This window comes from Hevea brasiliensis, chromosome 15, assembly GCF_030052815.1.
Source record: "Hevea brasiliensis isolate MT/VB/25A 57/8 chromosome 15, ASM3005281v1, whole genome shotgun sequence".
NCBI classification, from domain to species: Eukaryota; Viridiplantae; Streptophyta; class Magnoliopsida; order Malpighiales; family Euphorbiaceae; genus Hevea; species Hevea brasiliensis.
In genome coordinates this window covers 72,672,682-72,696,362 of record NC_079507.1, presented here as the reverse complement: position 1 = coordinate 72,696,362, position 23,681 = coordinate 72,672,682, and the positions used below count along the sequence as shown (strand labels likewise).

The 23,681-nt window shown below is 37.4% G+C and overlaps 1 protein-coding gene across 1 annotated transcript; it reads left to right on the top strand.

Moving 5' to 3' along the window:
• The first annotated feature begins 2,186 nt into the window (after positions 1-2,186).
• Positions 2,187-23,634, top strand: LOC110632743 (uncharacterized). The gene is made up of 2 exons (XM_058137200.1): positions 2,187-2,263; positions 23,187-23,634. Exons 1-2 carry the CDS (start codon positions 2,187-2,189, stop codon positions 23,632-23,634), a joined length of 525 nt encoding a protein of 174 aa, XP_057993183.1.
• Positions 23,635-23,681: the final 47 nt, after the last annotated feature.

The window sequence follows — 23,681 nt, the reverse complement described above, 5'->3', positions numbered from 1 at the left end:
GTAGTGTCTAACATTGGCAGCAAAATTAGCGACCAAATCTTTTATCGGTAATTACCAACAAAACATTTTTCATAGGTAATATTAAGGAGAAAATAGAAAATAAAATTAAAAAAAAAACCTACGAATTTTTGTCGTCGGTAATTACCAATGAAATACTTTTCGTAGGTAATATTAAGGAGAAAATAGAGAAGAAAAATTTTAAAAAGTCCAAAAAAAATTACCTATGAAGTTTTTTCGTTGGTAATTAGTAACGAAACGCTTTTCGTAGGTAATATTAATGAGAAAATAGAAAATAAAATTAAAAAAAAATACCTTTAAAAAATTTTTCCTTGGTAATTACCAATGAAAAGCTTTTCGTAGGTAATATTAAGAAAAAAAATAGAGAAAAAAAATTCTAAAAAGCTAAAAAAATTTTACCTACGAAAACATTTTCATCCGTAATTACCAACGAAATGTTTTTCGTATGTAATATTAAGGAGAAAATAGAGAATAAAAATTCTAAAAAACTCAAAAAATTTCACCTGTGAATTTTTTTCATCAGTGATTACCAACGAAATGTTTTTTACAAGTAATATTAAGGAGAAAATACAAAATAAAATTAAAAAAAAATACCTATGAAAAATTTTTTATCGGTAATATCACGACTCAACCTATGGGCCGGACCGGCACTAGGACCTGGGCCAGCCTAAAGCCCTCGAGGCCCGTAGTAAGCCTAACTATTTCAACCCAACTCTAAAGTCCATTTAGGCCCAATTTCAAGAATTCAACCGGATAGAGTCTAGCCATAAAATAGACCTTTTAACGGGGAGTTTTTGACTCACCCGACCTGTAAACATAATATATAATCAATTGGGAAGCTCAGCTCACCCTCCACATACTCATAATAACATAAAAATAAATGGAAGCTCAGCTCCCTCATCCAGTCCAATATACATGCATATAATAAGTTTACAGGTCCAACATGGTAATTATATTACAGACCCAAATCAAATAAATATTTCTAACACATGCGGAAATTCTAGGAGTTAATAGAATTATACAAATATTAATAAATGACCTGCGAAGAAGAAAAGCAGGTTAACCACAACAAATATCCTTCTGTAGCCTAGAAAAATAATGAACAGGAGTGAGCGTTCAACTCAAAGAGTAAAATATCAATTTTAACCATAATCTCTATAACTATCTAAAGCTAATGCACCCTGTAGAGTGAAATGCAACATCATCAATATTTTCACATCATAACAGCAAAAAGGTAATTTGGAGCACTCACACACCTGATAATGTCAAACAATACATATATAGAGCTGATCCCCTATACAGCCCTCTTAATCAAAACTGTGCCAGCGAAGAACTCAAGCTCGGACTTTCGCTTAATAAACCAAATCGAGGTCCCAGCGAAGAACTCAAACCGTGTCTACCTCGAAGGACCAAGTCCCAGCAAAGATCTCAAGCCGTGTCTACCCGTCCTGTCCATAGCCAACACCACATCACACGCACGCTAACTCACGCACACTGCTCCAAATTACCACAACAACATCCATGGCACTTTAACAGTTGTGAATGCAACATAAAATGTGTCTAGAGTTTAACTACATAGATATATACATATAAGTGATGCATGAGCATGCTTGAACATATAATAATATCGAAATTATAATTAAAATTAATATTTTACTCACAGACTCAACCGAAGTCACTGTAGCTGCTGGGCGGAGGAGGAAGGCTATCCCGACTCACCTGATAATTTTATTACAATTATTTAATACAATTGACTCAATACAAACTAAGAAAAGACCAAATACGTCCTAAGTCATGCCGAAAATCCGGTAGAGTCTCCCCTATACCTAGGACCTACCCAACCTGCAAAAGGGCTTAAAACACACTTTTATATCCATAAACCATACATCCACAACTCAATCACATCACACAGCCCCTCCTGGGCCTATCCAAACAGTCATCAATCACAATATGTAAAATTACAGTTTAGTCCTCACAATTTAACCCTCTTGCAAAAACTACCCAAATGAGTTCTAAAAATTCTAAAACTTTGCCCCGCGATCCTTAGCAATATTACTAAGCTATTGCAAAAAGAATCATAATTTTCTGAGCTACCACAAATATTTTATGAATTTTTAATCCAATTCAAGCACTAGAAAATCACGAAAAAGCAAGGTTCGGGTTTACCTATGCCGATTCCGACTCCGGAAACGCTCTTAGGACGTCTGACATCCACGGCAGGGAAGCCAAAATTGCGCGCGAGCAGGTGGGTCTTCGCGAGTGTTTTCTGGCGGCCTTGAGCATCGGCCGGCCATGGGAAGGCGCTGGGGCGGTGCGCCGGCGAGGTGGGGAAGGCTTAGTGGCAGCGGCGCGGCCTGGGGAGGAGGGAAGAGAGAGAAAATGGGAGAGAAAGGAAGGAGGGTCGGGATGCGCGAGGAAGAGAAGAAAAGAAGGATGGAGGCCGGTCCGATTCGACCGGTCCGGTTTGATTCAGGATTCAAAATTTTGAATTTTACTATACCTTGGGACCGAAAATGAGGCTCAAAAATTTCGAAAAAATTCTAGAAAACTCAAAAAAATTCGTAGACTCCAAATATATTTTTAGTTTTGCCACGTGGTCTTTAAATTAATTTTTAAAAAAATCATCAAAGTTTTATATTTTCGAAAAATTGAACCCAATTTCTAAAACCCGAAAAATCTCAAATAATTTCCCAAATTTTAATTAAAATAAAATATCAATAGTTCCCCATAAAATAATAAATTTAAAAATTTGGGTTGTTACATTCTTCCCCCCCCCCCTACAGAAAATTCGTCATCGAATTTTATACAAGGCAGAATAAAGCATAGAATTACACATTGAATAGATAAGGGTACTTGCTACGCATGTCCCGCTCTGACTCCCAAGTGCACTCTTCCACTGACTGATTCCTCCACAAAACCTTAACCATAGGGATCTGTTTTGATCTTAGCTACCTCACTTGGTAGTCCACTATGGCTACAGGTTGCTCCTCAAACGTCAAGTTTTCTTTCAACTCTATTACATCCGGCTGTAGCACATGAGAAGGATCAGGTATGTATTTCCTGAGCATGGAGATGTGAAATACAGGATGAACGTGAGAAAGGTTGGGTGGTAACTCTAACCAATAGGCAACTGCTCCAACTCTGTCAGTAACCTCAAAAGGTCCAATATATCGAGGTGCCAACTTGCCCTTCTTTCCAAATCTTATGACTCCCTTCATAGGAGAAATCTTCAGGAATACGTAGTCGCCTACTGCAAACTCTACATTCCTCCGTCTAGGGTCTGCATAACTCTTCTGCCTACTAAATGCTATTTTCAATCGTTCCCTTATTAAAGGAACTATCTCTGAAGTGTACTGCACTAGGTCTACATCATGTACCTTCACTTCTCCTATCTCTGTCCAACACAGAGGAGACCTACACTTTCTGCCATACAATGCCTCATAGAGTGCCATCCCTATGCTGGAGTGATAACTGTTGTTGTAGGCAAACTCCACCAAAGGTAGCTGATCATCCCATTGACCTCCAAAATCCAAAACACTCATGTTAAGCATGTCTTCCAGTATTTGGATTGTCCTTTCGGATTGTCCGTCTGTCTGAGGGTGGAAAGAGGTACTAAAGTTTAACTGCATGCCAAGTACCTCCTGCAACTTTCTCCAAAACTGAGAAGTGAACTGGGGCCCTCTATCAGATATTATGGAAGCAGGAACTCCATGCAATCTGACAATTTCTCGAATATAGAGTTAGGCGTACTGTGCAACAGAATATGTGATCTTCATAGGCAAGAAATGAGCTGATTTAGTTAGGCGGTCTACAATTACTCATATCGAATCATATCCTCGCGTGGTATGAGGCAACCCAGTTACAAAATCCATAGTAATCATTTCCCACTTCCATTCTAGGATAGGAAGCTCTTGCAGCTTCCCTGACGGCCTCTGGTGTTCAAACTTCACCTTCTGATAAGTCAAGCACTTGGACACGAAGTCTGCTATGTCTCTCTTCATGCCATTCCACCAATAGCTATCTTTCACATCATGGTACATCTTGGTGGAGCCTGGGTGGACATTGTACAATGTATAGTGTGCCTCTCGCATGATTCCATTTCTGAGATTGTCCACGTCGGGCATACATATCCTGGAACCTTGCATAAGGGCGCCATCATTGGCAAATCCAAACTCACCACCTTCACCCTGCTGTACTCTTTCTATGATCTTCATCAATTGTTGGTCTCTGCGCTAGGAAACTCTAACTCTGTCTCGCAGGTCTAGTCTCACTGAAAAATGAGCCAACAATACCCCCTCATCTGAAAGATCTAAGATCAGACCTTGATCCATCAACTCATGTACTTCCTGAATCAACGGTCTCTTCTCCGCTGATATGTGCGCCAAGCTGCCAGAAGATTTTTTGCTCAAAGCATCTGCTACTACATTGGCCTTCCCAGGGTAGTACTGGATGGTACAATTATAGTCCTTCAGAAGCTCCATCCATCTCCTCTATCTCAAATTTAAATCCTTCTATTGGAAGATGTACTTCAAACTCTTGTGATCGGTGTATATCTCGCACACTTCACCATACAGGTAATGTCTCCAAATCTTTAGTGCAAAGACTACAGCCGCCATTTCCAAATCATAGGTGGGGTAGTTCTGCTCATGCCTCTTCAGCTACCTTGAAGCATAAGCCACAACTTTTCCATTCTACATCAAAACATACCCTAAGCCAATGCTGGAGGCATCACAGTACACTGCATATCCTTCACCACTCATCGATAGTGTCAACAAAGGGGCGGTGGTTAGACACTCTTTAAGCTTCTGGAAACTCTCCTCACAATCATCTGTCCAAATGAATGGAACACTCTTCCGAGTTAACTTAGTTAGGGGAGCTGCTATCCTGGAAAAATCCTGCACAAAATGCCTATAGTAGCCAGCTAGGCCCAGAAAACTTCGCACCTCAGTGACTGTTGTAGGCCTAAGCTAATTAGTTACAGCCTCAATTTTCTTGGGATCTACTTGAATGCCTTCACTAGAAACCACGTGTCCCAAGAATGAGATACTTTTTAGGCAAAATTCACATTTTGAAAATTTGGCATATAGCTGGTGCTCCCTCAAAGTCTACAACACCATCCTCAAGTGCCATACGTGTTCTTCCTCGGTCCGAGAGTATACCAAAATGTCATCTATGAATACGATGACAAAAAGGTCCAGGAATGGCTTGAACACCCTGTTCATCAAGTCTATGAAGGCTACTGGTGCATTAGTGAGTCCAAAAGACATCACCAAGAACTCATAATGACCATATCTTGTCCTGAATGCTATTTTGGAAACATCCTCATTCCTGATTCTCAACTGGTGGTAGCCTGATCGTAAGTCTATCTTGGAAAAGAATCTAGCCCCTTGGAGCTGATCAAACAGATCATCGATCCGAAGAAGTGGATACTTGTTCTTCATAGTCACCTTATTCAGCTGTCTATAGTCAATGCACAACCTCAATGACCCATCTTTCTTTTTTACAAATAGAACAGGAGCACCATAAGGTGAAGTGCTTGGACGTATGAAACCCTTATCCAAAAGCTCCTGTAGTTGCTCCTTTAACTCTTTCAATTCTGCTGGTGCCATTCTGTAAGGCGGTATTGATATGGGGTTTGTACCCAACATAACATTAATGCAAAACTCTATTTCCCTTCCTGGTGGCAACCCTGGAAGCTCCTCAGGGAAGACATCCATGAATTCTCTGACAACAGGAACATTTTCTATGTTGACACCTTTTATAGATTTATCTCTCACCAATGCCAAATACCCTTGGCATCCACTCCTCAACATTTTTCTAGCACTAATTGCTGACACTAAATTATATGGAGCCACGCTCCTGTCACCATCAAAGCTAAACTCTTCCACACCAGGTATGTGGAAATACACCTTTTTGTTCCTGCAGTCTAAAGTGGCATAATGAGTTACCAACCAATTCATTTCTAAAATTACATTGAAATCCATTACTGGTAGATGAACTAAATCTACTGGGAGGATCTTTCCATCCACTACTACTGGGCTATCAGGAAAAACCATATCTACATCTATGTTGTCACTGAGCGGGGTAGCTACAGACAAATGACATTTTAAAGTTATAGGGTTTCTATCCAATCTCATGGCAAACACTAGGGAAACAAATGAGTGCGTAGCACCCAGATCTATTAAAACACGAGCCTCATAGGAACAGACTAGAAGAATACTTGCCACAACTGCATTGGAAGCCTGAGCATACTGGTGGGTCAGGGTGAAAACCCAAGCTTGACCCCTATCCTACGTTGCAGAACCCTGATATTGACTTTTACCTCTTGATCTGCCTCTAAATCCACGTCCCCCTTGTCCTCGGCTCTGTTGGCCACTGAACTGATTGCCTGCCATGCTGGAAGCACCAGGATACAACTGATGAGGAACATTTGCAACAGAACCCTGTGACCCCATCTGTGGCTCGCTGAACACGGGGCATTCCCTAGGAAAGTGACCTGGTTGGCTACAGCTAAAACATACTCTTGTACCCATCAGACCCTTTTCCTGAATGTCCTCTTCCACACTGTGCGCAAGGTGCTAAGAAGGATCTGAACTGAAACCAATCGCCAGATCTGAATCGCGACTCTCATGGATCCGCACTGGTGCGAATCCTCGAGATTTGTGTCTAAAGCCACTCCTCTTATTCCCCTCTGTAATTACTTTGGCCTCCGCTATCCGGAGCACCCATGTGGTGAACACCTGAAGAACCCTCTGCTCTATTTTTCTTTGCTATTCCACTGTCATCTCCGGTGTAGCTAATCTCAATCTGTCAGGCTCGATCAACTACCACATCAAAAGACTGATCAGACATCATGGCCAGGTTTGCATACCTCCTGTCCAGCCCCTTTAGGAACCTCTTCACCTTCATAGTTTCTATAGCTACTGCTGCAGGGGCATATCTACTCAATTCCAGAAATTCTGTAGTATATTCATCTACAGACCTTTCATTCTGTCTTAAGGCCTCAAAGGCCCACTGCTTTTGATCTCTGAAACTTTCTGGTATAAACCGGTTGATAAACAGTTCCACAAACTGGGTCTATGACAAACCCTCCATCCGAGGTAATATGTAGTCATTCATCCATTGTCTAGGCATAAACCCCATGACATGCTGCACACATTCTATAAGTCTCCTATCAGTCAACTGCAACTCTATTCCTGCCTGTCTGCAGGAATCCAAAAATCGATAGGCATCATCTGACACATCATAAGTACCAGGTACCAACTTATTGAAATTTATTATTTATTTGTACAATTCCCCTCTTGGTGCGGTGGACTGTTGCTGTTGAGGAGGGTGGACCATATACTGTGCCATCATATTGATGGTTCTCTGCAAACTAGCTAGAGTAGCTGCCATTGAGTCCATGGGACCCGGAGCCACAAAAGACTAATCCTGAACTGGTGGTGGCTGCTCCTCTACTTGAGCAGCTCTAGGCCTCCTACCCCAACTCCTCGGGGCAGGTGCCTCATCATGTGCTGACACCTCGTCAGGCATATCTGGTTCTGGTGCAGTGGTAGCTCTCCTGCTTCTACGCATTTTCCTGAAATTCAGCAGCATTAGCCCAAAAAAATTAAAAACAACATATTACATAGCTCTATAAACTCATATTTCACACAATTATATAAAGCATAAACTAGAAGCAAAGATGACAATGCAAGATGAATGTGGACCCTATATTTCGCATGTGACTCCTGTTAGACTCTTCCCAACACTTTAGAAATTATTCCCTATGAATCTGGAGCCTAAGCTCTGATACCACATTTGTCACAACCCAACCTATGGGCCGGACCGGCATTAGGACCTGGGCCAGCCTAAAGTCCCGGAGGCCCATAGTAAGCCTAACTATTCCTCAACCCAACTATAAGGCCCAATTTTAAGAATTCAACCGGATAGAGTCCGGCCATAAAATAGATCTTTTAACGGAGAGTTTTTTACTCACCCGACTTGTAAACATAATATATAATCAATTGGGGAGCTCAGCTCACCCTCCACATACTCATAATAACATAAAAATAAATGGGAGCTCAACTCCCTCATCCAGTCCAACATACATGCATATAATAAGTTTACAGGTCCAACATGGTAATTATATTATAAACCCAAATCAAATAAATATTTCTAACTCAACTCAACTCAACTCAACTAAGCCTTTATCTCAAAAATTTGGGGTCGGCTATATGGATTCGCTTTCTCCACTCTAAATGATTTTGGGTTAAATCCTCAAAAATGTGTAATGCTTCTAGGTCATGTTGTACTACTCTCTTCCAAGTTAATTTAGGTCTACCCCTTTTTTTCTTTCTATCCTCTAACCTAATGTGCTCTATTTGTCTAACTGGAGCCTCCGTATTTCTACGCTTCACATGACCAAACCACCTCAATCTCCCTTCTCTCAACTTATCTTCAATTGGCACCACTCCTACCTTTTCTCTAATACTCTCATTACGGACTTTATCTAGTCTAGTATGGCCACTCATCCATCTTAACATTCTCATCTCTACAACTCTTATCTTAGATGTACACGACTCTTTCAGTGCCCAACACTCACTACCATATAACATAGCCGGTCGTATGGCTATACGGTAAAATTTTCCTTTCAACTTATTAGGAATCTTACGATCACATAAAACTCCCGTGACACGTCTCCACTTCAACCATCCAGCTTTAATCCTATGACTAACATCTTCCTCACATCCCCCATCTACTTGAAGGACTGAGCCTAGATATTTAAAGTGATTACTTTGGGACAGTACCACTCCATTCAAATTAACTCCTTTCCTATCACCAGTTTGGCCTTCACTGAACTTGCAATGTATGTATTCTGTCTTTGTTTTACTTAACTTAAAACCCTTTGACTCTAGAGCACTTCTCCAAAGCTCTAACTTTCTATTAACTCCTTCTCGTGTCTCATCTATCAGAACAATATCATCCGCAAACATCATGCACCAAGGAATACTCTCTTGTATATGTTTCGTCAATTCATCTAAAACTAATGTAAAAAGGTAAGGGCTTATGGCTGATCCTTGGTGTAATCCAATTGAGATCGGAAAATCTCATGTGTCCCCTCCCACCGTGCGCACAATAGTAGTTTCTCCTTCATACATATCTTTTAACACTTGTATGTACCTAATAGATACTCTCTTTTGTTCTAATATATTCCATAAGACATCTCTTGGAACACTATCATAAGCCTTCTCCAAATCAATAAAAATCATGTGCAGATCTTTCTTCACATCTCTATATTTCTCCATCAAGCTTTTAATGAGAAAAATCGCTTCCATAGTTGAACGACTGGGCATGAAACCAAATTGATTGAGAGAGATAGAAGTATCATGATATAGTCGATGCTCCATAACTCTCTCCCACAACTTCATAGTATGGCTCATGAGTTTAATTCCCCTATAGTTTGAGCAACTCTGTATGTTTCCCTTATTTTTAAAAATATATACTAACATACTTCTCCTCCATTCATCAGGCATTTTCTTTGAGTTTAGAATTTTATTAAATAATTTAGTTAACTATGCCACTCTCATATCTCCCAAACACTTCCATACTTCAATTGGTATTTCATCGGGTCCACAGGCTTTACCCACTTTCATTCTCTTAAGTGCTTCCTTTACTTCTAAAGATCTAATCCTTCTAGTATAATTCACATTCTTTTCTATTATTCTATAATTTATATTCACGCTATTACCATTTTGACTATTATTAAATAGATCATTAAAATAATTTCTCCATCTTTCTTTAATGTCCTCATCTTTCACTAACAATTTTCCTTCTTTATCCTTAATGCACCTAACTTGATTGAGATCTTGACATTTCCTTTCTCTCCTCCTTGCTAATCTATAAATATCTTTCTCCCCTTCTTTAGTTCCAAGTTTCTCATATAACTTTTTAAAGGCCTGTGCTCTTGCTTGACTAACTGCATATTTTGCCTCTTTCTTTGCTATCTTGTACTGTTCATATGCCTCATTATTATCACATTTAGGTAATTTCTTATACTATTCCCTTTTTCTCTTCACTGCCTTTTGTACTTCCTCATTCCACCACCATCTCTCTTTTGAGGGTGGTCCATGTCCTTTAGACTCTCCAAGTACTTTTCTAGCTACTTCTCTAATATTTGATGTCATCTGTATCCACATATCATTGGCCTCCATATCCAGCTTCCATACTTCGGACTCGAGAAGCTCATTTTTGAACTTCACTTGCTTTACTCCTTTGAACTCCCACCACTTTGATCAAGCTACACTATTTCTTCTGACCTTACTTGAATTGTTCCTAAACTTAACATCCAAGACCACCAAAAGATGTTGACTTGTTAAAGCCTCTCCTGGAATGACCTTGCAATCCTTGCATAAAGCTCTATTTGTCTTCCTGGTTAAGAGGAAGTCGATTTGGCTTCTATGTTGCCCACTTTTGAAAGTCACTAAATGTGACTCTCTTTTTATAAAGTAGGTATTTGCTAGCATTAGGTCGTATGCCATAGCAAAATCCAGGATGCTTTTTCCCTCCTCATTTCGACTTCCAAAACCAAAACCTCTATGAACATTCTCATAACCTTGTCTATCACTTCCTACATGTCCATTCAAATCTCCACCAATGAAAACATTCTCTTCATTCGGTATGCTTTGTATTAAATCATCCATATCTTCCCAAAACCTTTGTTTACTCTCACTGTCTAGTCCTATTTGTGGGGCATAAGCACTAACTATATTTATTGTTTCTCCTTCTAGTACTAGCTTTACTAGTATAATTCTATCTCCTACTCTTTTTACAGCTATTACTACGTCTTTCAATAACTTGTCTATGATTATGCCCATTCCGTTCTTATTTCTCTCCTTTCCAGTAAACCACAGTTTATACCCTGAATTACCCACTTCCTTACTTTTTTGTCCTACCTATTTAGTCTCCTGAATGCAAGCAATATTCACCATTCTCCTTTCCAAAGTATCCACAAGCTCCATTAATTTTCCCGTAAGTGATCCAACATTCCAAGTACCAACCCCGATCCTCCTCCTAACCTGCTCCTTCCTAATTGGTCTCTTTCTATGATATCTTATATTGTTTTCTATGTCTATCTTGTGTTCTGTACTATCTGTTCTACCATCTGTCCTATGGACTAACTTCTTTACCCACACCCGTCCATGATGTGGGAACCCTTGCTCACTTAACACCACACTCGAGCGCCGGCATGGCGCGTCTCTTTCAGTGAACGCCCTATACCCTTGCATATTTCTTACTACACCCTGGCTCCGATGTAGCGTGTCATTAGTAGAGGACGCCCCAACGTTTATATCATTTGAATCCATATCATAAGGTGTGACCAAATTTTTACGCTGGTTGTCACCTACCGCAACCCTCCTCCTTTATCCGGGCTTGGGACCGGCTAAGCGCAAACTACTTAGGCGGAGTTAGATAAATATTTTTTAACACATGCAGAAATTCTAGGAGTTAATAGAATTATACAAATATTAATAAACGACCTGCGAAGAAGAAAAGCAGGTTAACCACAATAAATATCCTCCTGTAGCCTGGAAAAATAATGAACAGGAGTGAGCGTTCAATTCAGAGAGTAAAATATCAATTTTAACCATAATCTTTATAGCTATCTAAAGCTAATGCACCCTGTAGAGTGAAATGCAACATCGTCAATATTTTCACATCATCAGAGCAAAAAGGTAATTTGGAGCACTTACACACCCAATAATGTCAAACAATACATATATGGGAGCTGATCCCCTATACAACCCTCTTAATCAAAACTGTGCCAGCGAAGAACTCAAGCTCAGACTTTCGCTCAATAAACCAAATTGGGGTTCCAGCGAAGAACTCAAGCTGTGTCTACCCTGAAGGACCGGGTCCCAGCGAAGATCTCAAGCCGTATCTACCCGTCCTGTCCATAGCCAACACCACACCACAAGCACGTCAACTCATGCACACTGCTCCAAATTACCACAACAACATCCATGACACTTTAACAGTTGTCAATGCAACATAAAACGTGCCTAGAGTTTAACTATATAGATATATATATATATAAGTGATGAATCGGCATGCTTAAACATATAATAATATCGAAATTTCAATTAAAATTAATATTTTACTTACAAACTCAACCGAAGTCACTGTGGCGGCTAGGCGGAGGAGAAAGGCTGTCCCGGCTCACCTGATAATTTTATTACAATTATTTAATACAATTGACTTGATACAAACTAAGAAAAGACCAAATACGTTCTAAGTCGTGCCGAAAATCCAGTAGAGTCTCCTCTATACCTAGGATCTACCCAACCTGCAAAAGGGCTTAAAACACACTTTTATATCCACAAACCCTAAACCCATAACTCAATCACATCACACAGCCCCTCCTGGGCCCATCCAAACAATCATCAATCATAATATGTAAAATTACAGTTTAGTCCTCATAATTTAACTCTCTGGCAAAAACTATCCAAATGAGTTCTAAAAATTTTAAAACTTTGCCCTGCGGTCCTTAGCAATATTACTAAGCTATTGCAAAAAGAATTATAATTTTCTGAGCTTCCACGAATATTTTATGAATTTTTAATCCAATTCAAGCATTAGAAAATCAAGAAAAAGCAAGGTTCGGGTTTACTTATGCCGATTCTGACTCCGGAAATGCTCTCAGGACGTCTGACAACGGTGGAGTAGCTAAAATCTCGATCCAATTCCAAGATTTTTTTGGTAGCCTGTCTGTCTGCCGGAAATTCACAGATCCGGGCCACTGTAGAATTTTCGTGATTTGAAGGTACCTACACGAAGCCCACATCACAGGGGTTAGTATATAATTTTTACGAAATTTTCTAAGCTCATTTAATGCTCGAAAAAATACTACAAAGTTTCATGGGACCCACCGAAAAACTGTGTCGAAAAATTTTGAAATTTATATTATCGCGAAGTTCTCGACGAGTGGAGCGCTCTGGTACTCTCAGTTTTCTCGTGGGGTTCACGGTTTATGAGAAATCTAGCCCAAAAGTCGAAATGGGCTAAAACTTTCAGGACAAAAATTGGGCAAACTATTCGATGGATTTTGGTGTTCTTGGTGTCTATGGAAAGCTCTCGAGATGTAGATGGTGTTTGACACTAGACTCGGCCCAATCGGTGGCCGGATCAGCCGAATTTCGGCCGGGAAGCTGAAAGAGTGCGTGCGCAGGTGGGTCTTCGCGCACATTTTCTGGCCTCCTGGAGCATCGGCCGGTCGTGGGGATGCGCTGGGGCGATGCGCCAGCGAGGTGGGGAAGGCTGGGTGGCGGCGGCGGCGTGGCCTAGGGAGGAGGGAGGAGAGAGAAAATGGGAGAGAAAGGAAGGAGGGTCGGGAAGCGCGGGGAAGAGAAGAAAAGAAGGAGGGAGGCTGGTCCGATTCGATCAGTCCATTCCGGTCTAGTTCGATTCGGCCAGTTCGATTCAGGATTCAAAATTTTGAATTTTTACTCTACCTTGGGACCGAAAATGAGGCCAAAAAATTTCGAAAAAATTTTAGAAAACTCAGAAAAATTCGTAGACTCTAAATATACTTTTAGTTTTGCCACGTGGTCTTTAAATTAATTTTTAAAAAAATATCAAAGTTTTATATTTTTTGAAAATTGAACCCGATTTCTAAAACTCGAAAAATCTCAAATAATTTCAAAAAATTTAATTAAAATAAAATATCAATATTTACCCACAAAATAATAAATATAAAAATTTGGGGTGTTACAGATAATTACCCACGAAAAGTTTTTCATAGATAATATTTAGAAAAAAAATAGAGAAGAAAAATTCTAAAAAACTAAAAAAATTTTACTGACGAAAACTTTTTCGTCAGTAATTAATAACGAAAAGTTTTTTGTAGGTAATATTAAGAAGAAAATAGAGAAGAAAATTTCTAAAAAGCTTAAAAAATTTTACCTACAAAAATTTTTTCGTCAGTAATTACCAACAAAATATTTTTCGTAGGTAATATTAAGGAGATAATAGAAAAGAAAAATTCTAAAAAACTCAAAATATTTTACCTACAAAACTTTTTCGTCGGTAATTACTAACGAAATATTTTTCGTAGGTAATATTAAGCAGAAAATAGAGAAGAAAAATTTTAAAAAGCTCAAAAAATTTTACCTACAAAAATTTTTCGTCGGTAATTACTAACGAAATGCTTTTCGTAGGTAATATTAAGGAGAAAATAGAGAAGAAAATTTTTAAAAAAATACCTACAAATTTTTTTCATCAATAATTACCAATGAAACGCTTTTCGTAAGTAATATTAAGGAGAAAACAGAAAACAAAATTTTAAAAAAATACCTATAAAAATTTTTTGTTCGGTAATTCGTTGGTAAATCATAAAAAATGTGAAATTTCCACATCATTTGTGAATAGATTGGAGGGCAGTAAGTTTGTCTATAAAAGGAAAATCACTCACCAACAAAGAGCAATTGTGGCATAGCCACATGTGTGAGGCCTACTTTGGGCCCCACTAATAACTTTTTTTTAAGTCAATTAAATCTTAAAAAATTATAAATTAATTTTGCATTTAAATTAAAATATTTAATATTTGATTTAAAAAAAAAGTTAAAAAATTAATTTGAAAATTTAAAATTAAATTAAATTTAAAAGTTTATTTAAATTAAAAATTAAACTAAAAAATTAAATTAAATTTAAAAGTAAAGACTAAATTAAAAAATATTAAATAAAAATTAGCTACAAAAATTTTTTTCATCGGTAATTACCAATGAAAAATTTTGTCAGTAAATAGTTAGTAATTTATAAGAGTAAAATCTTCTACGAAATTACTTACAAAAAAATTTAAATTTACTTACAAAATAATTCATCAGTAAATTTAATGACAATATTTTTTTTGTCAGTAAAAATTACCTACGCTAGTATTTGTGGACGAAAAAAGTATATTTGATCGGTAATTTTCGTAGCTATTTTAAATTTCTTGTAGTTATTACTCTTGTAACGCCCTCACTTTAGGTAGTCCGTGCATTATACTATTCTGACGACTAATGTTTGTTCAGACAGTTAGGATTTTTGGAACTATACTCAAACTAGAGTGAGGAGGCATAAATTGATTGAATAAAGACTAAGAAAAATCAAAGAAAAATAAAACAAACAAAGTGCAACTCGGTTAGACGAGCCAAGATCACAGCGATGGATGACCGTACTGAGAAGCGATTGCGAAGACAGTTACTGACCCCAGACCCATGAGGAACCCTAGGAAATAATTTTGGCATAAATGACATTAGAAATACCAAAGAAAATTCAAAAAAATTTATTAATCGGTACAGACCAAAAATAACCCAATGAGCATAACAAAGGGCATTTTGATCATTTCAACCCCCGAGTTGAATTTTGACCTAAGTGTCAATTAAAATTAGAGAGATTAAAATATATTAAAATAAATTAAATTATAAAAAATACAATGGAAAAATGAGAAAAGAAAAGAAAAGAAATAAGATTATTGATATATATGATGTCATAATGACATCATTTAAAATCATTCAACCAATGGGAAATTAACAAGTTGTATTAAGGGATAAGGGATATATAAAATCAGACCAATTAATTAAAAAATTGTCATCTTCCCCATTTCTATTTCCCATGGCCGGCACACCTCCAAAAATTTTCTTCCTCCATTGTTGTTTAAATTGAACTTAAATTTCTCCTTAAATTCCACCATAAAATCCTAATATCCCTCTACTAAAATTCATCCTCTCACATCAAGAGGAAGGTTTTGATTCTCAAAAAGTGAGGAAAATCTAAAGTTTATACAAGTCAAGAATTGAACTACAAAGAGGTTAGTACATTTTTCCCTACTTCTCCTTCTTTAATCATTGAGCATGACTTGAGATAAGCTGAAATTGTAAGAAATTAAAAGAAAATTTGAACATACGGGGGTCACTAAATTTTGGTAGCTTAAAGAACTTTAGATTTTGATAATTTTGACTTACCTAAGCTTGATTAGTGATATTGATGAATGGAATTGAATGTAATTGGAGTTAATTTTCATTAGTATACTTGAGATTGAAATCTTGAATTAGGGTTTGACCATAATGACCATAGCTCCAATTGGTATGAGGCCAATTAAAGGTGAAACTAGATCCAAAATACTCCATTTTTTATGAAGAAACTATACCCAAAAACTATCCCTAACCTGGCCTAAAATTGACTTGAATTCGGGTAACCCTAATCTGGACCTGGAAAAATGACCAACTGAACAGTAAATGTTCAAGTTTGAGAATAGTTTCTAAATCAAAGTTGAAGCCCTATCTATTAGGTTTCCAGAACAGTTTGACTCATCCCATTTGGGAAGTCTTAGTGAAAGTTATGATATAAATTATGTTATGGGGTCAGGTGATAGTTATGGCAAATTCCAGGATTTGGTGTACTAAATTGTTCTAACAAATTGACTTAGTTTCCTTAAGTTATGGATTCTGGTCAAAACATCAATATTGTAGAGCTATGTCTTATAAAACTTTTGGCACTAGTTTCATTGCTTTTGTAATTTTTTTGACCAAGTTATGTCATTTTTGCCAAAACTGATCGGGTGAGCCTAAGTCCAACAAATTCTAGGCAGATTGGTCCTGGACAGTTTTGTTGATTTAACTTGTACTAACAATTTGACTTAGTTAGAGACAGATCTGGGTTTTATGTTCTTCATGAAAAATGTGCTCCTATATCTAACATTTCTAATGGTTTAAGAATCAGGTCATTCTGACATTCCTAGTGTGAGAACCCTAAAATGGGAATCAAAACTACTGACATGAACTTGGAATCGTATAGACATAGGGTACCTGAGTCCAGGCCAGTTAATTTGATCAGACCTGCTACAGTGTCAGTGTCACCTCAGTAGTCCGTTTTGGTAGGGCTTATGTAAATTTAGATTTTGCATTTTGATCATTGTACATAAATAAACGTTGTAAATTATTTTGAGACATGTAATTAAATTTTGGATTGTATATAATTGTATATTATTGTATGTAATATTATGTGAATGAAATGAAAGTTTGTTTTCTTGAAAATTTTATGAGTAATTGTATGATATGGTATATGAATAATTGATATGAGAAACGATGTCATGAAATGGATATAATTGATTTTAACAGGTAAATAAGAAAACCTGCCATGCACTAATAAAACAGGGGAGACTCTGTCTAGATCTCCATAAAAATGAAATAAAATAAAAAAAATTATATGTAAGATAATATAATTAAATTAATATTGTACACGACAAGACAGTACAGGGTGCTCCGACATTGAATGTAGCACGCCTTGCTCGGCTACACTGTAGATGGGTGAAGGGTGTTACAACTCTCATATTTAATATAGACAGGTTAATTAAAGTCGCCATTTACCACTGATAGTAGTGGCTTGATAGTAGATTTTTGGTGTTGAACGTATCTCAGTTCAATTCTTACATTAGCTGTAAAGACTAAATATTATTTTGGTTTGAAGTGTGAACATACTCATTCCAAACTTGGTAATAGGTCTCTTTTCATAAGATTAAGTTAAATCAATAATATCAATTGTTAACCGCAGACCTTGAATGTAACATTCTGTGTTGCAAGAGAAAATAATTTGTGACTAGAGGCGGAGCCTCGCTTGAGACCTTGACCAAATGGGGGGTAAGAATGAACCGAATCATACATTGAAATGGGAAAAATTAATCACTCGAGGCGCCTTTTAGTGGAATGGCCCGGAGAGTTAGAAGAACTCTGGGGTTAAGTGTGCTCGCTTAAGAGAAATCCTAAGATGGGTGACCTCCTAGGAAGTTCTCCATTCCACCTATGGGACAAAACCGTGAGGCTCAAGATGGAGTGGGCCAAAGCGGACAATTCCTCTAGTGGTTGGAGCAGGGGTGTTACAAAAGTGGTTGTTTTAGTTAATAAATAAAGTGGCAAGAAAACCAACTAAACAGGCTAGCAAGTACCCATTTTCTGCTCATAAGCAATATAGCTATTGACAAATGATATGTCCTTCTAACTTAACTACAAACAACACTGCGCTAATGGGAATTGCAACCACAAGAGGCGATGAATAATGAATCAAAAGGATGCCTAGCATGCATTCTCTGATGGTCAAATTAGAAATATTAAGAGAGAAATACGAAGAGTAATTAGTAGATTTTTTGCTAGGGTTTCTGTAACACCCCAAAATTTTAAATTTTATTATTTTATGAGTATTATTGAAATTTTAATTTTAATTAAATTTTAAGAAATTATTTGATATTTTTGGATTTTAAAAATTGGGTTCGATTTTCTGAAAATATAAACTTTGATGATTTTTAAAAATTTATTTAAAGACCACGTAGCAAAACTAAAAATATATTTGGAGTCTACGAATTTTTCTGAGTTTTCTGAAATTTTTTCAGAATTTTTGGACCTCGTTTTCGGTCCCGAGGCAGAGTAAAAATTCAAAAATTTTGTATCCTGAATCGAACCGGACCAGATCGGACCGGTCGTCTTCTTTTTCTTCCCCCTCCCCGCGCGCGTCCGACCCCTCTCCCTTTCTCTCTCTTTTTCTCTCTCCTCCTCCTCCTTGTGCCCTTCCGCCTCCCTGCCACCCCTAGCTCGCGCGCCATCCCACTGTCCCACCCACCCGGCCGACTGAACGTCGAAAGCAGCGCGGCGACGTGATGTGACGCGCAAGCGCACCGCTTCATCTTCCCGGCCGAAATCCAGCCGATCTGGCCACCAATCGGACAGAGTCTTGTGTCTAAACTCATCTACTCGTCGAGAGCTTTCCATAGACACCAAGAACACCGAAATCCATCTAGCAGTTTGTCCAATTTTTGCCCGGGAATTTTTAGCCCATTTTGACTTTCTGGCTAGATTTCTCGCAAACCGTGAATCCCACGAGAAAACCGAGAGTACCAGAGCGCTCCACTCGTCGAGAGCTTCGCAGCGATATAAATTTTGAATTTTTTCGACTCTATTTTTCGGTGGGTCCCACGGAACTTCGCAGTATCTTTCCGAGCATTAAATGAGCTTAGAAAATTTTGAAAAATATATGTACTAACCCCCGTGTTGTGGGCTTCGTGTAGGTATCCTCAATTCGCGGAAATTCGACAGTTGACCGGGTCTGTGAATTTCCGGCCAGACAGATCCGTTACCGGAAAAGTCTCCAAATTGGACAGAGGTTTTGGCTACCCCCCCATTGTCAAACATCCCGAGCTCGTCCCCGGAGTCGGAATCGGCAAAGGTAAACCCGAACCTTGCTTTTTTGTAATTTTCTAGTGCTTAAATAGGATTAAAAATCCATAAAATATTCTCGATAGCTCAGAAAATTATGATTCTTTTTGCAATAGCCTAGTAATATTGACAAGGACCGCGGGGCAAAGTTTTAGAATTTTTAGAGCTTGTTTGGGTAGTTTTTGCAAAAATGATTAATTATAAGGACTAAATTGAAATTTTACATATTATGATGGATGACTGATTTGATGGGCCCAGGAGGGGCTGTGTGATGTGATTGAATTGTGGATATATGAGTTGCGAATATAGAAGTGTGTTTTGAGCCCTTTGCAGGTTGGGTAGGTCCTAGGTATAAGGGAGACTCTGCCGGATTTTCGGCACGACTTAGGACGTATTTGGTCTTTTCTTAATTTGTATTGAGTCATTTATATTAAATAATTGTAATGTAATTGTTAGGTGAGCCGGGACAGCCTTCTTCCTCCGCCCAGCCGCCACAGTGACCGTTGTCAAGTCTGTGAGTAAAATATTAATTTTAATTGTAATTTCACTATTATTATATGTTCAAGCATGTCCATGCATCACTTATATGCATATATCTATGTAGATAAACTTTAGGCACGATTGATGTTGCATTCATAACTGTGAAAGTGCCATGTATGTTGTTGTGGTAATTTGGAGCAGTGTGCGTGCGTTGGCGTGCGTGTGATGTGGTGTGGACTATGGATAGGACGGGTAGATACGGCTTGAGATCTTCGCTGGGACCCGGTCCTTCGGGGTAGACACGGCTTGAGTTCTTGGGACCCGATTTGGTTATTAAGTGGAAATCCGAAATGAGTTCTTCACGCACAGATTGGAATTAAGAGAGTCAGATAGGATCAGCTCCCATATATATTATGATTGATATTACTGGGTGCGTGAGTACTCCAAATTACCTTTTTGATGTTATGATGTGAAATTATTGCTGGTGTTGCATTTCACTCCACAGGGTGCATTAGTTTTAGATAGTTATAGAGATTACGGTTAAAATTGATATTTTACTCTCTGAGTCGAATGCTCACTCATGTTCAATATTTTTTCAGGCTACAGGAGGATTTTATTGTAGTTAACCTGCTTTTCTCCTTCGCAGGTTGTTTATCAATATTTGTGTAATTCTATTTACTCCTAGAATTTTCGCATGTGTTAGAAGTATTTATTTGATTTTGGTCTGTAATATTATTACCATGTTGGACCTGTAAACGTATAATGATATGCATGTTTGATGGACTGGATGAGGGAGCTGAGCTCCCATATGTTTTTATGATGATATGAGTATGTGGAGGGTGAGCTGAGCTCCCCAATTGAGTATTTACTGTGTTTACAGGTCGGGTGAGTCAAAAACTCCCCGTTGGTTGGTCCATTTTATGGACGGACTCTGTCCGGTTGATTTCTTGAAATTGGGTCCAAATGGGCCTTAGAGTTGGGTTAGTGAATAGTTAGGCTTACTACGGGCCTCGGGGGCTTTAGGCTGGCCCAGGTCTTAGTGCCGGTCCGGCCCATAGGTTGGATCGTGACAGTTTCAGAAAGATCATACTTGGATTGGTTGTTCATGAAGTATTTTATAATGGATGTTACGCGAGTCTAAAGTCCCATTTTTCATGTGGTCATTTTTTTGAAAATTTATTATATATGTTACTGTCGTGGGTCTTGATCCTTATTGATATTCAAGAAACTGCAAACGAGAATGTAAAATAAGTGATTTTGTGATAGTTGCTCTAAGATAAGTAATTTTGTAATAGTTACTCTAACGCTCAAATCAATAGTTATAGAAATGAAAACACTTTTTTCTAAACAAAAAAAAAAAAGAGGGGGGGGAGAAGGGAAGGGGGACAAGGTGTAGCTTCCCCACCACTTCCCCCCTCTTAAAAAAAAAAAATCTTAATTATTGATCCCTCTAAAAGTAATTTATATTTTTTATTATGTTAAAGATGATGCAAAATATTAAAAATGCTTTTTCCTTATCATATATATAATAAATTTTTATAGCATTAGTTCTTTAAAAAAATTATAGTTTAATTACACTCTATCACAACAATTTTTGGATATATAATATGGTCTCCTCAAATTATATAAACAATGAGTTTAAACAATTTTTGAATTAATTTTTATACAGAAAATTGGCCCCTCAAAAAATCTGTTATGGCTTCACCCTACTCAAAAGTCCTTACTTTGCTCTATTTGCGTTCTATTCAATGTGTTAGTGGTAATCCTTCGTTCATTTTGTTATATTGTCGCCAAGTCCATAGGTTTTCTCAATAACTTACTCAACTTATGGTTAAAAATTATCTTCCCCTAAATTTCATCTTTTGTATTTCTTACCTTTTAATGCTTGAGTGTTCCTCTTCTCCACTTCTTCCTTTTTTAGGAGTTAATAGACACTCTTGGGTTCTCTCTCTTGCGGGTTCTCTCCCTTTTTCATCTAGGGTTCTAGACTCTCTTTTTGTTGTGTTTTTGAAAATTTTTCTCTACCCTCTGAGTAGGGGGAGGCTGTCTGTTTGCCCTTACATATTGTGTGGGATCCCTCCTCTCCCTGGAGTGGGTTGTAAATATTTTTTTGTTAGAATTTTGGTAGTCCAGCATTAACGTTGAGAGTTTATATGTGACTGTCTTGTTTGAGCTTCTGATACGCTCAACGTTTTCCTTTTGTGTTTGAGTTATATGGGTTTTTATGAGTTTTGAATTAAAGAAAGGAAGATAAATGGTGGTTGGAGAATGAAAAAGCAGTTGATGCACGATAGCAGAAGAACGAAAGGGAGGAAGAAAGCTCTTGATTTTGGAGATAGGGAAAAAAATTGAGATCTGATTTTTAATTGGCAACTTTTTTAGTTCAAGAAGAAATTGCACAATCCTCTATAGTTTGGGCTTAATTGGCAATCTCGATAATTCATGGTGAAATTGTGCAATCCTCAATAACTCAAGGTTTAATTGACAAATATTTTTTTTTTTTAATTTTTTGCAAATTCATGTATTTTTCTTTTGGTAATTTTCCCTTATATTAATCTTAAATATATATCTTAAAAATCCATAATATAGATATAATGGAAAAAGAGACGTTGTTCACTGTTGTTTAAAATTTCTCTATCGTTATATTTTTTATTTTATAAATTAAATATTACATTAATATTTATAGTTCATTCCATTCCATTATTACAAAATTAAAAACTAATTGATTAGTAATTAACATTTTAAAGCCTTTATATTTTCTGAATTTCACATTCAACTAAGTACTTGAATTATCTAGACAAAATTCAATTCTGGTGATGCGTCTCGTCTTCAAATTCACCATCGTTTTCAACCACATTAATCATCATCATTATATATTTTTTTTTGGTAAAATATCTTCATCATTAATTTCAACTCAACGGAGCAGAGAGGGGGAAAAGGGTTTTCTTATAATTTACGAACAAAAATTTTCTCATGTTGAATTGATAATTTACGTCGCACAAAACCAAGGGTCCACCAACCCCAACTTTCGTGTCACCATCCCAGATATATATATATATATATATACACTAATTTTTCTTTTATAATTAATTTTAATTTAAACTCAAATTTAATAATTTTAAAGACTATTAATTTAAAATCTCATTAATAATTTATACTAATTTTTAATGTAATGAAAATAATGTTTTTTTATTATTAATTTATATTTTAATTTTTAACTATTAAACTAAAATTTGTCAATTAATTTAATAATAACAATATTAATAACGTAAATTTTATTTTATAAAAATAAAAATTATGATAGAAAGGCCAATTAAAAATATGTTATAATTTCTCATCAAGTCCACTGTATAAAAGTCGTCTCTCTACAATCTTTGTACACTCCAGCCTCGACAAAGCCATTTATTTTTGTCCAAAATTGCTTTTGTAATGAGAAATTGTTGAGCCTGATTGTCCTTTGTGTGGCAGTGAGTTTGAATCTATTAGCCATGTTTTTGTCTTATGCCCCGTTGCTCAGGATTTCTGGTTAAGAGGTTGCCCTGTCGTGTTCTCTCTGGAAGATTGTTGCAAGGCTTGTATGGTGTTATGGGCAATTTGGAGGTATCGAAATGATATTGTTCGGGAGGGCAGGCGCACCCCTGTGGCTGAAGTGGTTAATATGGCGTCTCTTTTCCTTTCGAAGTGGCAAAATGCTCAGGCTAAGGAAGCTGCGCCGTGTTCTCAGACTCGTCAGATTGTGCATTCGGAGGGTATGACTTCCTGGTCCAAACCAGTAGCTAATTGTGTTAAATGTAATAGTGATGCGGCAGTTTTTCAAGGCTGTGATGGGTTAGGTGCAGGGTGGGTTATTCGAGATTCCAGTGGGCAATTGGTGAAGGCATGTCAGGTGAAACTTGCTGTTCCTAAGGACCGTTAATTGCCGAGGCCCTTTCATCCGGGGAGGCGCTTAGCTGAGACAGATTC

Bases quoted from the DNA above. Each gene is read 5' to 3' on its own strand.
- LOC110632743 (XM_058137200.1), top strand. From the start codon at position 2,187: ATGCCGATTCCGACTCCGGAAACGCTCTTAGGACGTCTGACATCCACG. The intron at 2,264-23,186 runs GTGGGTCTTCGC...TTTGTGTGGCAG, and splicing joins CCAAAATTGCGCGCGAGCAG to TGAGTTTGAATCTATTAGCC.